The sequence below is a fragment of the Silene latifolia genome, chromosome 10 (genome assembly GCF_048544455.1).
Source record: "Silene latifolia isolate original U9 population chromosome 10, ASM4854445v1, whole genome shotgun sequence".
Lineage (NCBI taxonomy): Eukaryota > Viridiplantae > Streptophyta > Magnoliopsida > Caryophyllales > Caryophyllaceae > Silene > Silene latifolia.
The window spans coordinates 18296551-18312170 of record NC_133535.1 but is presented as its reverse complement, the minus strand read 5'-3'; the positions used below and the strand labels follow the sequence as shown (position 1 = coordinate 18312170).

General features: G+C 37.2%; 2 protein-coding genes and 1 non-coding gene across 4 annotated transcripts; 2 read left to right on the top strand and 1 right to left on the bottom strand.

The window, feature by feature from the left end:
* The first annotated feature begins 632 nt into the window (after positions 1-632).
* On the top strand, positions 633-3599 carry LOC141605291 (abscisic acid 8'-hydroxylase 4). 2 transcript variants are annotated; one of them, XM_074423992.1, is made up of 10 exons: positions 633-1059; positions 1287-1608; positions 1757-1906; positions 1988-2195; positions 2286-2365; positions 2482-2568; positions 2743-2821; positions 2928-3034; positions 3144-3262; positions 3381-3599. In XM_074423992.1, exons 1-10 carry the CDS (start codon positions 782-784, stop codon positions 3481-3483), a joined length of 1533 nt encoding a protein of 510 aa, XP_074280093.1. In that variant the 5' UTR covers positions 633-781; the 3' UTR covers positions 3484-3599. The 2 variants fall into 2 exon arrangements, 1 of the variants encoding a protein (XP_074280093.1); XR_012526317.1 differs by having other exon boundaries at positions 661-1059; positions 2928-3027; positions 3381-3494.
* Positions 3600-3841: 242 nt separating this feature from the next.
* Positions 3842-3913, top strand: TRNAD-GUC (transfer RNA aspartic acid (anticodon GUC)). Its single transcript has one exon. It is a non-coding gene; the product is annotated as a tRNA-Asp (tRNA).
* A 145-nt stretch (positions 3914-4058) lies between these two features.
* On the bottom strand, positions 4059-5623 carry LOC141605292 (abscisic stress-ripening protein 3-like). Its single transcript, XM_074423994.1, has 2 exons — positions 5231-5623; positions 4059-4427 (listed from the first exon to the last, which is right to left on the bottom strand). Exons 1-2 carry the CDS (start codon positions 5384-5386, stop codon positions 4260-4262), a joined length of 324 nt encoding a protein of 107 aa, XP_074280095.1. The 5' UTR covers positions 5387-5623; the 3' UTR covers positions 4059-4259.
* Positions 5624-15620: the final 9997 nt, after the last annotated feature.

The window sequence follows — 15620 nt, the reverse complement described above, 5'->3', positions numbered from 1 at the left end:
TTGCAAAAAATTCAATGATAAAACATGGTATAGAGTATACCAAATGCAATTTATATAAAACGATATGCATGTCATATAGAAAAATTATATCTGACTAAATATATTTATGAGGTAATAGCTTTTATTTTTATTTTTAGTTTTTTAAAAGGAAATTCTAGTATGTTGTTCTTTAATTTCTTACTCCATTTACGATTAATTTAAACTTAAATTTAGTATTTAGTATCTTTGTAACATTATTGGTTGTTATCAGTTGATTTAGTTTTTTCGTACTTTATTTTAATTATAATTGTAATTTATTGTCGTAGTAAAATTTGGACTAGATTTTTAATAGTTGGTATAATTTATTGTAATTTACCAGTAAAATAAATTTTGGAGTGAATTACGTTTTAAATTATTTATTTTTTGTTATTATTCACTAACAATGAAGAGTCTTATTTTCAACACTAAGAATGAAGTCTAATTTTGATCAAGATGCCACTTCCACTAATTTAGTGGTGAACACTAGGGACTACATGACACAAGAAGATCCCCCAATATCCCAACATCCATCATCTCCCTTAATCATGTCACATAACTATACTTAACCAAATACTCCTCCAACTATTTCAATATTTTTTTACCTGTTCTCGTATAGAGACTACCTTGTAAATCAATTTCAATTTAAACTATGACGGATTTCCAAAAATAAATACAAAAGTATTAAGTAAACACAAATGTTTCGTACATTCGTCTCATCCATAAAACCGTCTCATAGTACCAAGAAAATAAGTTGAAATAAACGATGTTTGCCGTGGTTCATAAGCAAATTTCTAGAGAATGGAACAACGAGTCTCTTTACATATTTGTGTTTCTTATATTCATCTTATTAGTAACTTGTCATTTTTTGAAGAAGTTCCTTTTACGTAGTAATAATAACCATGATTATAATGGAGTGCAAAGGAGTAACTTTCCCTCAGGAAGCAGAGCAATGGTCCCTCTTCTTGGAGAGACTTTACAATTTTTAGCAGCCATTTACAGCAATCAAGGTTTCTACAAGTTTGTTCAACTTCGTCATTTATGGTAACTCTCGTCTACTAGTTCTTATTTGAGACCGTTTCAATCTATCACATGACAATCCTTCATGTGTTTTATTTGATAGCTCATAATCAATCCATGCTCTACCAGAATATGCGTTAAGAGTATAAAACCGATATTTGGACTCCAACCATCAGCTTAGTTGAGATGGTTTCTTAACATGGTATGGTCACGTCTCTGATATATTTACTCTTTTTCTTGTTGGTTTATAGGTATGGGAAATGTTTTAAGACACACATATTTGGTGAAACCCATGTATTTGTATCAAGCACGGAGGCAGCGAAAGAGATACTGAGCAATGACTTGGGGAGGTTCACAAAGAAGTACATGAGGTCAATTGGTGAGGTTATTGGGCGAGAAAGCGTCCTTTGTGCCTCACCTCAAACCCATAAACTAATCCGTAGAGAACTTCTTGACTTGTTCTCCTCGGCCTCTGTTGCAGAGTTCATTAAGCACTTTGATCAAATTGTGGTGTCCACAATTTCAGGTTGGGCGCATAGACCTAAAGTCATGGTACTTGATGACGCTCTTGAGGTTAGCCACGCGCCTTTGATTTTTGTCGATTATATCTCACTGATCCAACTTATGGATTGGTCTTATTAAGAGGATCAGCCTAAAAAATAAAAATGAGAGTTGGCCTTACACAATGTATCATTGAATGTTACTACTATGTCGGGCGCAGATGACACTGAAAGCCATGTGTAAGATGCTGCTAGGCCTAGAAGGTGGGCGTGACGTAAATATGATGAGAAAGGATGTTACCTGTGTTTGCCAAGCAATGCTTGCGTTTCCGCTCAACTTCCCTGGTACAAGGTTCCGCAAGGGCCTTAAGGTCATTTTTCAGTCTAAACGGTTTCAATCCCGCCTCAAGTGATTTTATATCAACTGTTGTAATAGTATTAAGTTGTTGCAGGCAAGAAAAAGAATCATGGAGATGTTAGACAGTATGATTCAAAAGAGAAGAGAAGGATATTCAGCGCAAAATCCTACAGCTCATGAGCATAATGATTCTTTAGGTTACCTCCTACAGGCTATGAATCAAGAAGAATGTTCAGTACATAAAGCGCAACAGTTGACGGATACACAGATCAAAGACAACATCTTAACCATGATAATAGCCGGTTTGTAATCCAACCTCTATGGACAACACAGATGGAAAATACCATGACTGTATTTAGTATCATAGCTAAAGGGTTTAAATTGCAATGCAGGTCAAGACACCACAGCAAGCGCAATTGCGTGGATGGTCAAGTACTTGGATGAAAATCAAGGAGTTCTTCAAGCTCTTCAGGTTGTTTGCTTACTCTATTAGACGATGCACAGTGCACACCATAATATCCGTAAATTTGTAAATGTGTGACTTGAACTTCGTTGCATATTAAAGTTGTCTCTTTTTTCCTGAAACAGGATGAGCTGCATTCTCTGAACAAGAAAGTTGGAAGGAAACCATGTCTTACATTAGACGACTTAAATGACATGACATATGCGTCTAAGGTATACGAGTATTAGTTAATCCAATTTATAGCCTGTTCACAAAATGTCATCTATATTTTTCTTTTGGCTTCTTCGTGACTAAAAATTGTCAGCTCGAATCAGTTTACTTCCAGTAAGCTTAATTCAATTCAACGCAGCTTTGAACATGTATTTGTCACATTATTTGTTGTGTAGGTTGTGAAAGAGTCCTTGAGAATGGCTTCCATAGTACCATGGTTCCCAAGAGTTGCACTCCATGACTGCAAAATCCAAGGTTTGTTAACGTCGCTCTCATCTATATCAATGAAAGATTAACTGAAACCCGAATTGAGAACTGAAAGATTAACTGAAACCCGAATTTTTTGCTAATGCTGACACAGGGTATACAATTAAGAAAGGGTGGAATATCAATGTTGATGCTAGATCTATACACCTTGATCCTACAATATATACTGATCCCTATATATTCAATCCATCCAGGTTCGATGTAAGACAATCTTAATTTCAGGTCAACTATATTTGATATTATTATTACTGAAGATTTATGATTTAATTAATTTGGAATTACTGAAGTGAAGGGATATTTTTGTAAGCAGGATGAAGCAAAACCATACAGTTTTTTAGCCTTCGGCGCAGGTGGAAGGACTTGCATTGGCATGAATCTTGCCAAGGCCATGATGCTTGTATTCCTTTTCCGCTTAGTCACAACTTACAAGTATTAAGTTTTACTCGTACATTTATTTTTCTCACTTAGATACAGAGTACTAATTTTAACCATTAGGCTAAGACGTCATCATTAGCTTATTGACACATTCTAATGCTGAGTTCCCCAGGTGGAAGGTAACTGACCCGGACCCAAGTGTTGCAAAATGGGCTATGTTTTCGAGATTAAGGAGTGGCTGCCCCATTGAAATTACACATGTTTATGATTATTAATTGTATTCAAGGACTAACAAAATCTATACTTCAAGTTTGTTTACTCTTTCTACTTTTGATCAACTTTTCAGAATTCCCTTTGAACTAGTGTATCAATGTATCATTACTTTACTTCATTAGGCACTACCGCGCTATGACTATGAAATACCAATACCCCTTTATACAGATCATTTGTTGAACTGGCTTGCTACCGTGATTTTATTTGTAAAATTTGGGAGAATTATCAATGAAAATGATTGCAATTTGCAAGTTATACAAGAAAATGACAGTATTCAGTTCGCTACAAAATAAAGCTGCAAAATGCTGTATTACTAATTACAGAGTTAAATAACAAATGCACTATATAAGAAACAACAAGGTCGTTGTAGTATAGTGGTAAGTATTCCCGCCTGTCACGCGGGTGACCCGGGTTCGATCCCCGGCAACGGCGTTATTTTTACTTTTTTTTGTTGCTTCCCATCCATTATTACTCCCTTTTCCCTCCTAATTATTTAGCTTGATCGCAATGGCTTAGGAGTTAGGACTCTTATAATTAAGGAGTTAGTACTATTTAAAATATTATTTATTATACTCCATTTTCTTCACAACATTATTTATAAATTTTAAAAGTAGTTATACAAGGCGAGAATATGGAAGAACGCTATACAGAAGTATAGTACGCTGTAGACACTCCCGTATATGAACACAAGCTACTAATAAAACTTGATAAAATAGACACAACAATTATTGGAAAAGTAAAAATAAATAGTCCAATAATATGGAGAATATTTGATTGCTTAGTAGCCGCTACTGTGCTCCTTCAAGTCATGCTTGGCATCCTTCTTCTGGTGATGCTCATGGAATGCGAAACCACCCGCTCCAAGTGCAGCTACTGCCGCTACCTCCTCTGATATCTTGTGTCGGTGCGCGTTCTCTGGGTCCTTCTTTGCCTTATGCTTCTCATACTGCACACACATTTCATTCATTTTTAGTATATAATTTGAAATGAAATATACTCTCATACTCTCATAGTCCAATTATTTGTTTTACCTATATTTTTGAATGCGTGTTTATTCAATGTAAATAAATTAATGGAACGGAGGGAGTATGTGTTAGAATCAATTGTCAAACCAGCAAGAAAAACCCTTGTATTATGTTCAATGATAACATTTTTAAAGGATTTTGAGACTCCAACCATCACTTAAGCTTTTGATTGGAGTCCCAAGAGATCGATTTTATACTCTAACAGACTGTTGTGTGATAGGATATTCTACTCGTTTTTAACCAAAGTGGCTTGAGTGTAATAGAGTGCGGGAGTGCCTCAAAGCGTTGCAATGGCAACGAATTGAGAGGTCCCGGGTTCGACTCCCTACACAGGAGTGCTGCGGTTACCTGTCATCCTAAAGGATGTCTTACATGGCACACGTGATTTGCAGGGTATTGCATGTGCCGAGGGATTCAACCCCTCGTCAAAAAAAAAAAGGATATTCTACTCGTTCATTCAACAAGTGGTCAGTTGATCTAAGATGTGTTCATTATTTGTGGTCATTTGGGTGTGTGATTTCAGCAGATCTCAACTAGTTTAACTAGTAAAGCCTTGCACGATTATAGCCATAACTTGGAATTTTTTGCCAAAATAGGCGTTTTTTTACCAATTAATTATTAAAATAAGTCGATTTTAAAATTTATTACCCAAAATAGGTCAAAGAGGTACACCAAATACTAAGGAATTAAGGACTGAAAAAGAAAAGAAGGATGATATAAATACCAGTGCATAAGCACCAGCACTAACGCCGGCAGCCTCGCCGAGGTGCTCAAGGTTCTTATGGTGCTTCAACTCCTGTTCCGGAGTTCTGGGCTGTTTCTCCTCCTTATCATGACGGTGGAACAAATGGTGGTGCTTCTTCTCTTCTCCGTCAGCCATTTTTCTCAACAAATAATAATCAACCAACTAAATAAAATATGTTTTTTAGAACTATGTTTTGATGAACTATTACTAAGGATATGTTTTGATTTTTGTAGGAAACTTGTAGCATGTATTTATACAAGTAGCTTACTTGGTGCCATTCATTTTCTTGGTCCTAAATATCCATTAGATTTGTTAGTCCACTTGGAATTTTATTACGCGTTTCCTATTGACCAATTATGTTTAGCCATCTATGACATTTCCTACTTTCGTCTTTTATTTTATCTTCGTTATTAAGATAAGATATTGGTTGAATGTACTACGTAAATTTGACAATTTGGATCATTTTCATTACTTTTTCTCTTTATTACTTCTCAACGGTCTAAATACTATCCCGAAATAATTTAATGGTCACAACATTAAGTAATGGATGGTAATATATAGGAAAAATAATATACAGTATATTAAAATGCATTTATTAGAGATAATGGACTATCCATTACTTTTGAGTTAATAGAGAGGATCCTTAGTGTAAATCTCATATGGATATTTGATAAGATGTCGACATCTTTTTATACAATTGATGAATTCCTACCCCATATGACAACAATCTTATGGAGGTATTATGGCGTGAGAAGGAGGTTATGCTTTTTAGATTTTGAGTCTGTCATTTTAAGGGTGGTTGACAATCTGGCATGACATTTATGATTTGCAGATTATCATGTATACTTGAGGTTTACCGAGTGCACACCAAAAATAGCGACTATTAGTTTCCTCATTATCCAACAAAAAAAACATATGATAAATCAGATCATATTTTTTTTTTTTTTACTATCAGATGATGTGGTGTTTAACGAGACAGTTAGGGTTTATAATTTTAAGTATTCAAATTTGCAAGTAAATACATTAGCAATTATTCAAGATGACGAATAATGAAAATTGTGTCAAAAATTCATAACAAATATCACAATAAAATATTAGAAATTTATACTTCTTCCTTCTCAATCATCATTGATTAAATACTTCTCACAATCGTCTATAAATTAGGGACTATAATTTAAGTTATTTTTTCAATAGGTCTTGGTATAGACGGGTGGGGCGAACAGACGGGTAAAAACCTCTAATAAAATGGGTAGGGGGACAAGGTGGGGCACTCCCATGTGCTTCCCACTTTATGTCAAATGGGTATTTTATGAGGGAAAATAGTATCCGTCTATACGTATAGACGGATAGTATCCGTCTATAATGAGAATTTGTGTTATTCTTTATACTCCGTATTATTTTACCGTAAGGACAAAACAAAACACGGTTTTTTATGGTTGAGATATTTTTTTACTCATAGGCCCACTTATTAGTTGTCTTTGTTTCGGGTAGAAAAATCAACAAAGTGGATGAGAGTTGTTTTTCCTACTTTCATAAAAATAATGACAAGTGGCAATGTCTTTTTTTTCTTTTTGTTTTTTTTTGTAAAACGATGTCCACCGTCGACAACAATGTATAATCCTCTTTATCGCGGGTGTTCTCGTAGCAATGTCTATGCAATTGAATATCTAGCAACTCACACATAAATTCAAAAAATATCTAAATTTTTTTTTTAAAAAAAAAAAACAACTAATCGAGATTTCAAATAGTTTTAGGGTGCGAAGAATTTCAAGTTTCATTATCTTATTTTCAATGACGACGAATGTTCAATAATTGGGCTGAATTGTGCTAAGTGAGCTGAATATAGCTTAATTAAATTGAAGTTACTCCCTCCCATCCAAACCAAAGGTAACACTTACTTTATTCGGACCATCCAAACCAAACTACCCATTGTTGGAAATGATGGCTTTCAAAAGCAACTTTCAACAATGCCTTTTTGTTTGTTTGACATCCCACATCGGTGGAATAGAGCTTCCACCTTTGGCTTATATATCAACTTGTTCTCCTTTGGTTAAGTGAGTGGACCAAAGGGGCTTTTGTTGTAAGTCTTGGGCCTGTGGGTTTGGGTCCAAACACACACACGCTGTGCTGCGCGGCCGGCCCTGGCCGGCCCCGGCCCGGTTTGGGTTTAGTAGCAGCACTGCGGTGCGGGCCAAAGGCCCCCTTTACCTTTTGCTCTTGTGTGTAATGGGTCGTCTACATTCATTCGATTGGTGGTTGAGTGTGTTGATTTAGTCGATCAAATGAGATCGTTAGTGGCTGCGATTAAGGAGCTTAATCTGCCCACTAACTCGGTCTTGACTGCTGCTTTTGTGGAGCGGTTTTGATGTGATGTTGCTCTATTTTTCCTATAAATAGAGCAACCTGAAAATAGAGCAACCTGTTTCACTTCAAAACATACAATAAATCACTCTCTCTTCTCTCTTTCTCTTCTCTGCTCGATTGAAAAGTTTCTGGGTAATTGTTTATAATCGTTCCAAGTCTCTCGTCACGAGTGGGCGTGACGGCGGGAGGAGGAGGTTGTAGTGTGATCCTTGGGGAACTACCGGCACCAGCTGATCGCCACCACGGTCGTACCGGGCAAATAGTTTTCAAGGCAGTGGCTTCTTACCACGGCACTACTTCTTACGGGTTTTATTTTTTCTGATCGCTTATACTCCGTCTCCAACTGGTATTTCTATTCTCCTTCTGTTCGGTTTCGCATCTTTCGAATAACAATTTGAAAACTATTTAGTTGCTGTAACTATGTCTGTTATATCGAAAATTGTTCCTGATATGTCGAAACTCGAGTCTTTAGACGGTCACAATTATAAGCGCTGGTCCCAGAAATTATTGATGTATTTCGAGCAGCTAGAAATTGATTACGTTTTATTTAGTGACCCGCCTAAGCCTATCACCCCTATCGATCCGAGAACACCCTCCTCCCTCTAAAGATGTTAAGTCCAATGAAGAGGATATTGCAAAATTTGTTAAGGACAACAAACCGCTAGGTGTCACATTCTCGAATAATATGACAAACACCTTGTTCGATTTATTTTTGTTAATAAATCGGCTAAGTTTATTTGGGAGGCTTTAGAAACCAAGTACGGGGTCGATGACGCGGGGAAAAAGAAATATGTTGTGGGAAAATGGTTGGGATTTCAAATGGTCGACGGAAACCTATAATGGATCAAGTCCATGTCTATGAAAACTTATGTGTTGATGTTGTGAATGAAGGCATGAAACTTGATGATATTTTCGTAGCTAATGTTCTGCTAGAGAAATTCCCTCCCTCCCGGTCCGACGATTCGAAACCAACTTAAGCACAAAAAAAAGAAAGACTGTCCCTTAAGGAACTTATAGGACATATGAGGACCGAGGAGGCTAATCGCCTTAAAGACCTTCCTGCTAGTCAATCTGTGGACATTCTCGCCTTTATTCTTCTTTGTAAAAGCTAATCTGGTTGAGTCCGGTGGTCCGTCTTATGCCGAGAAATATATGGGTAAGGGTAAGGCCAAGGTTGGTCGGGGAAAGAACCAGGGTCTGCTAAGAAGAATGGTCCGGGAAGCATACCAAACCGGTTCCTAAGATTGAGAAAAGTGCTAAGGGTCCTATTATCGCTATGTGTGCGGAAAAGTGGTCACAAAGCCTACCAATGTTTCGAGAAGAAATCACGAGGCCAATGTTCTTTGTGATGATGATGTTATTGCAAATTTGTGGTTGTGGAAGCTAATCGGTGGGTAATGTTCTTTGAATGGGTCTTGGACACCGGAGCTTCGAGACACCTATGTCTTGATAGGGGTTTATTTCTTTGAGTTCGAGGAAGTTCTTTGATGGGGAATGCGTCTACATGGGTAATTCTTCATCTGCAAAGATCACTGAGCAAAGGCAAGATCTTTCTCAAACTCACCTCGGGAAAACACTTGCTCTCAGTAATATTTTATTTGTACCCTCATTGCGTCGAAACCTTGTATGCGGTGCCTTATTAAACAAAGTGGTTTGAAACTTGTTTTTGAGGCCGACAAGGTGGTAATGTCGCGTAATGGGGAATTTGTGGGCAAGGGTTATCTTTCTGGGGGTCTTTTTGTATTGAACTCGATTCTCGCTATTAATAATATTGCATCTTCTTCCGCTTATATATCGAGTCTATTGATATTTGGCATGGTAGGTTAGGTCATGTGAATGTGGATTATATTAAAAAACTTAGAACTATGAGTTTAATTCCAAGTTTGACGAGTCAAGAATTCTCTAAATGTGCTAGCTGTGTTGAGGCTAAGTTTACAAAGAAACCTAGTAAACCTGTGACTACTAAGAACACGAGCCTTCTTGAATTAATCCACACCGACCTAGCTGACTTCAAAAATGTTGCAAGTAGAGGTGGCAAGAACTATTATGTTACGTTTATAGATGACTGTTCTAGATACACCCGTGTCTATTTGCTTAAGACTAAAGATGAAGCTGAACACTCTTTTATAAACTTTAAGAATGAAGTTGAGAACCAACTTGACAGAAAAATTAAAAGGGTAAGATCTGATAGAGGTGGTGAGTATAAATCCAGTTATCTAGCCGACTTTTGTCTTTATGCAAACGGTTTAATACATGAGACTAGTCCACCTTATTTACCCCAATCCAATGGTGTAGCTGAACGTAAAAATAGAACCTTAAAAGAAATGATGAATGCTATGCTTTTAAGTTCTGGCCTATCTGACGATATGTGGGGGAAGCAATACTTTTCGCTTGTCACATTCTTAACCGTGTACCTCATAAGAAAATTGACAAGACCCCTATGAGATTTGGAAGGGCTATCCTCCTAACCTAAGTTACCTTAGAGTATGGGGGTGTTTGGCTAAAGTGGGCTTACCTGATTTTAGGAGACCTACCGTTGGACCTAAGACCTATGATTGTGTGTTTATAGGTTATGCTCAAAATAGCTCTGCTTATAGATTTATGTCTTTGAGTGACCGTTCTATATCCGAGGCTAGAGATGCCGAATTTTTTGAGCATGTTTTTCCTTTTCATAAAATTGTTGTACCATCTCCTAGTTTACCCTGTTGCATCTTCGATATGTCTTCACATGCTAGTGCTAGCACTTCTAGTGATGTTTCTGTTGAACCTAGAAGAAGTAAAAGACCTAGATGCCCAAAAAACTTTGGTGATGATTATGATACAACTATGTTGTCGAACTAGGATACTTTATCTGTGCTAGTGATGAGTTTGTTTGACCTTTTTAATAGAAGATGACCCAAAAACCTATAGTGAGGCAATGAAATCCATTGATGCTAATTTTTGGAAAGATGCTATTAAAAGTGAACTTGACTCTATTGTGTCAAATCAGACTTGGGAGTTGACTGATTTACCTAAAGGTAGTAAACCCATTACAAGTAAATGGATCTTTAAAAAGAAAATGAGACTTGACGGTACAATAGAGAGGTTCAAAGCTAGACTTGTAGTTAGAGGCTTTACACAAAAGAAGGGTATTGATTACTTTGATACTTACTCTCCTGTGACCAAAATTTCGACTATTAGGACTCTTGTCGCCTTAGCTGCTATTCATAACCTTGTTATACATCAGATGGATGTTAAAAGCGCATTTTTGAATGGTGAACTAAGGGAAGAGATCTATATGTCTCAACTTGAAGGTTTTGTGATTGAGGGTCAAGAGAGTAAAGTGTGTAAACTGAACAAGTCACTCTATGGACTGAAACAAGCACCTAAACAGTGGTATGAGAAATTTAACAACACTTTGATAAGTAATGGCTATGTGGTTAACAATTCTGATTCATGTGTTTATTCAAAAGTAATAGAATCTGATTGTGTGCTTATATGCCTTTATGTTGATGACATGTTAATACTTGGTAATAATTTAGAGGTGATAATTAGAACCAAAGAATTTTTGTCATCACATTTTGAGATGAAGGACTTAGGAGAAGCTGGTGTTATCCTAGGAGTTAAGGTCATCCGAAACCCCAATGGAATCTGTCTAAGTCAATCTCATTATGTTGAAAAAGTGTTGAGAAAGTTTAACTGCTTTGATGATGTGCCTGCTAGAACACCCTATGATCCTAGTGTACACTTGTGTAAAAACTTGGGTAAGAGTGTTTCCCAAGAAGAGTATGCTAAAATCCTAGGCAGTGTGATGTTTTTAATGAACGTACTCGACGGATATTGCTTACGCGATTAGTAGATCGAGTCGTTATACACATAACCCTAGTAATGAACACTGGAATGCTCTTCGTCGTTTACTAAAATACCTAAAAGGAACAGTTGACTTATGTTTGCATTATAGTAAATTTCTTGCTGTGTTAGAGGGATATTGTGATGCGGCGGGTTGCGAGTAACGATGAGATTTGTTCTACTAGTGGTTATGTCTTTACCATGGGTGGAGGTGCTATATCGTGGAAGTCCTCTAAATAGACTTGTATCGCACGCTCTACCATGGAATCTGAGTTCATAGCTCTTGAGTTGGCGGGACAAGAGGCTGAATGGTTGAGAAACCTTTTAGCCGATATACCGTGTGGGGCGGACGGCTAACACCGGTCTCTCTACACTGTGACTCGCAGGCTGCTATTGGTGTTGCAAAGAATAGTGTCTATAATTCGAAAAAGAGACATATTCGAATAAGGCACGCTGTAGTTAGACAACTCCAAGACAATGGAGTGATTGCTTTGGACTATGTGAAGTCCGAAACAATCTTCCGATCCCTTTACTAAAGGGTCGGCTAGGAGACTAGTCGTTGATACGTCGAGGGGAATGGGGCTTAAGTCCTTAGGTCAAGAGTGAGACTTGACTAGGTCTAGAGCTTCTATTCCTATGGCGTTGTATGATTCATAGCCTTTATGGTTGTGCTTTGAGACGCACTTGATGAATCATACACCAGGTTGGACTTAGGTCCTTAATGACTCATGTGAGAAGTGCTATTGAGAAGCACTTGAGTCACCTACGTAGGTGTAACGATCATTAGACTATGAGAAGTCTTCTGAACACATCTATTAGTACCGAGGTAAACGCATAACTCCAAAAGAGGGCGTTGCACTTTCGCGGAACGATCTTAATCTGAAGGTATGATATGTGTTGTGGGGGTATCGTAGAAGCTCACTAGGAATTCAAATCGCAAGATATTCTCTCATTTGTAAGTAAGTTGTTTCCTCATTGCACTAAAGTGTCAATTCAAATCGAAAGATATTGATACCTAAGTATCCAATCCTTCCTTTACCCAGGAATTTCTTCTTTCTTTCTCTTCGCCATCAGTGGGGGATTGTTGGAAATGATGGCTTTCAAAAGCAACTTTCAACAATGCCTTTTTGTTTGTTTGACATCCCACATCGGTGGAATAGAGCTTCCACCTTTGGCTTATATATCAACTTGTTCTCCTTTGGTTAAGTGAGTGGACCAAAGGGGCTTTTGTTGTAAGTCTTGGGCCTGTGGGTTTGGGTCTAAACACACACACGCGCGCGCGCGCGCCGGCCCGGCCCGGCTCGAGCTCGGGCTCGGGTTTGGGTTTGGGTAGAGCACCTGCGGTGCGGGCCAAAGGCCCCCTTTTACCTTTTTGCTCTTGTGTGTAATGGGCTGTCTACATTCATTCTGATTGGTGGTTGAGTGTGTTGATTTAGTCAGTCAAATGAGACTGTTAGTGGCTGCGATTAAGGAGCTTAATCTGCCCACTAACTCGGTCTTGACTGCTGCTTTTGTGGAGCGGTTTTGATGTGCTGTTGCTCTATTTTTCCTATAAATAGAGCAACCTGTTTCACTTCAAAACATACAATAAATCACTCTCTCTTCTCTCTTTCTCTTCTCTGCTCGATTGAAAAGTTTCTGGGTAATTGTTTATAATCGTTCCAAGTCTCTCTGTCACGAGTGGGCGTGACAGCGAGGAGGTTGTAGTGTGATCCTTGGGGAACTACCGGCACCAGCTGATCGCCACCACGGTCGTACCGGGCAAATAGTTTTCAAGGCAGTGGCTTCTTACCACGGCACTACTTCTTACGGGTTTTATTTTTTCTGATCGCTTATACTCCGTCTCCAACTGGTATTTCTATTCTCCTTCTGTTCGGTTTCGCATCTTTCGAATAACACCCATCCCTTTTTTGTTGGTAAAAAACATACAAAAGGCCCCTCATACACCCTTATTATTTACCTACAATGCCATCATATTTGTGGCCCTCTTTTAATCAAATTACAAGTGGTCCTACTTCAATTCCAATACTACCCTTACCTTTTCTCTCTTTTCTTAAAACTTGTGCTCCATCCCATGTTACCTTTGGTTTGGATGGGAGAGAGTATGTGAGATGAATGAGAGTTGAACTGAATTGAAATAAGCTGAACTTAGATGAATGAGAGCTGAAATTAAACCAAAAAAGACAGGATCAATCAACCATGTGAAGTGAGTTGTGAACCATGCAATGTAAAATGTACGATTAGATCGTGTGTTACCAAAGGAGTCTCAATCAATACTTTTGAACAACTTTACTATTAGACACACTAGTATTAGTCTTTTTCGTTTGGTAGGAAGATGATAAGCCTCCAAAGTGGACATCAATACATTAAATTATTTTGCCCTGTTGTTCCGCTTTATCCTCGAACATGTGTTCATCTTGATCATAAAGCGTGTCCTCCTCTTTTACTATTCATTGGGTTTTACTATTCTATTCTATAGCCGACATAGAACACGCTATCTACTCCATCCTATGGAATTAAGAAAAGATAATTTGAGCCAAAACGGAAAATAAGAGAGGTTGGCAAATGTGTGGCATGTATATGCATTAGACTTAATTTGTGTCACAACTGATAAGGCTACTATCATGCTTTTTAGGTGAATAAAGTGAGTTAAGGAAGCGGTTTTGTACGCGGAATTGAACAATTTGAACAAACGCATTACTTGCTTGCCTACATTGTAATAACGGGTTTTGGACATGCTTTACAATTGATGATCGATGTAGAGAAAGAAATAAAGTTAAGCTTGAAGATTAGAAGAATGAAGTCTTGAAGGCACGATTCAAGGTTAAAGTACACATTGCGTACCATCAGGCGCACTGAGCGATTTATAGGACACATTAAGCCTAATTAATTTCTAAAAAAAACTAATTTATAACACATAATATAAATATATAATAGTATAGGGCTAAAAAAAACATTAATATAGTACTCCAAATAGTATAACATCAATAAATTGGTAGATGTCAATGATAAATGCACCTTGTTTTAATTTAGAGGTCTTGGGTTTAAAATTTAAACTCAACAATCTACATCTTTATTAGTTATGGTATACTATACTTTATGATATAATACTTCTACTATGATTTAATATTTTAACAATAAAAAATCTATTGCATGACAAGTTTAAAGGAGGAAGTATATTTTTAAGTGAACTTGATGAAAAAGGTGTCCAAGGATGAGTAATAGTGGAATGGTATACAAGTCATTTGACTAACTTGTTTTTATCAATTGATGAAACGGTACAAAATTATTGAACGAGAGAAAAAAAGAACTTATATTTATCTAAATTGTCCAAATATGATAAAATATAACCGTTTCACATAAGTTTTTATGCAAAATTATAAATACAAAATGTAGGAGTACTCTTGAGTCTTGACTAGAATTGACAAGTCTGACCGTCCTGAGCCCGAGCACACCCGACTCGACAAAACCTGAGAATATTGCAACCTAAAATTGACCTGACCAGACGACGATCCGTAATCTGGCACGATCAGATGATCAGTGACCCGACCCAACCCGATATTAACCCGATTAAATTGATGACCTCATAATTATTAAGCTTATATTGATCAAAATAAAAGTGATAGTGTTTAGATTGATAAATTTGATTTAATAATGAAGTGACTAAAGCAAATAACGATTGAAACTAAATTAACAACTCTCTTATAAGACCGTCATATATAACATAAGAGATGCCCAATAGAAAAAATTAGCCCATCACAAGGATTTTTGTTACTAAAGAAATATATAAGAAACTCAAACTAACGCCAGTAAGAGCTTGCTTGAGATGGGAGTAATTATTAAGAGAGTAATGGGAGTTAAAATAAGAAGAAATGAGATGAGATTCGTGGTAAGTGGTGATTATGGAGGGTGGAAATAGAAGGTGATGGAGGAATTATTACCTCCACAAGGAGGTAATGCATTACTTGAGGGGGGAGGGGAGTAACAATTACTCCTTTAATGGAGGGTCTTTTACACAATATTTCCTCATTTCTATCAATTTCTATCTCCAACCCTCATCCATTCCCTTCATTTTTTAGCTCATTTTAGCTCTATTACTCCCTTAATAATTACTCTCATCCCAAGCAAGCCCTAAGCCATAAAAACAAAAGCTAGATAAACCCACGAACTTCATCGT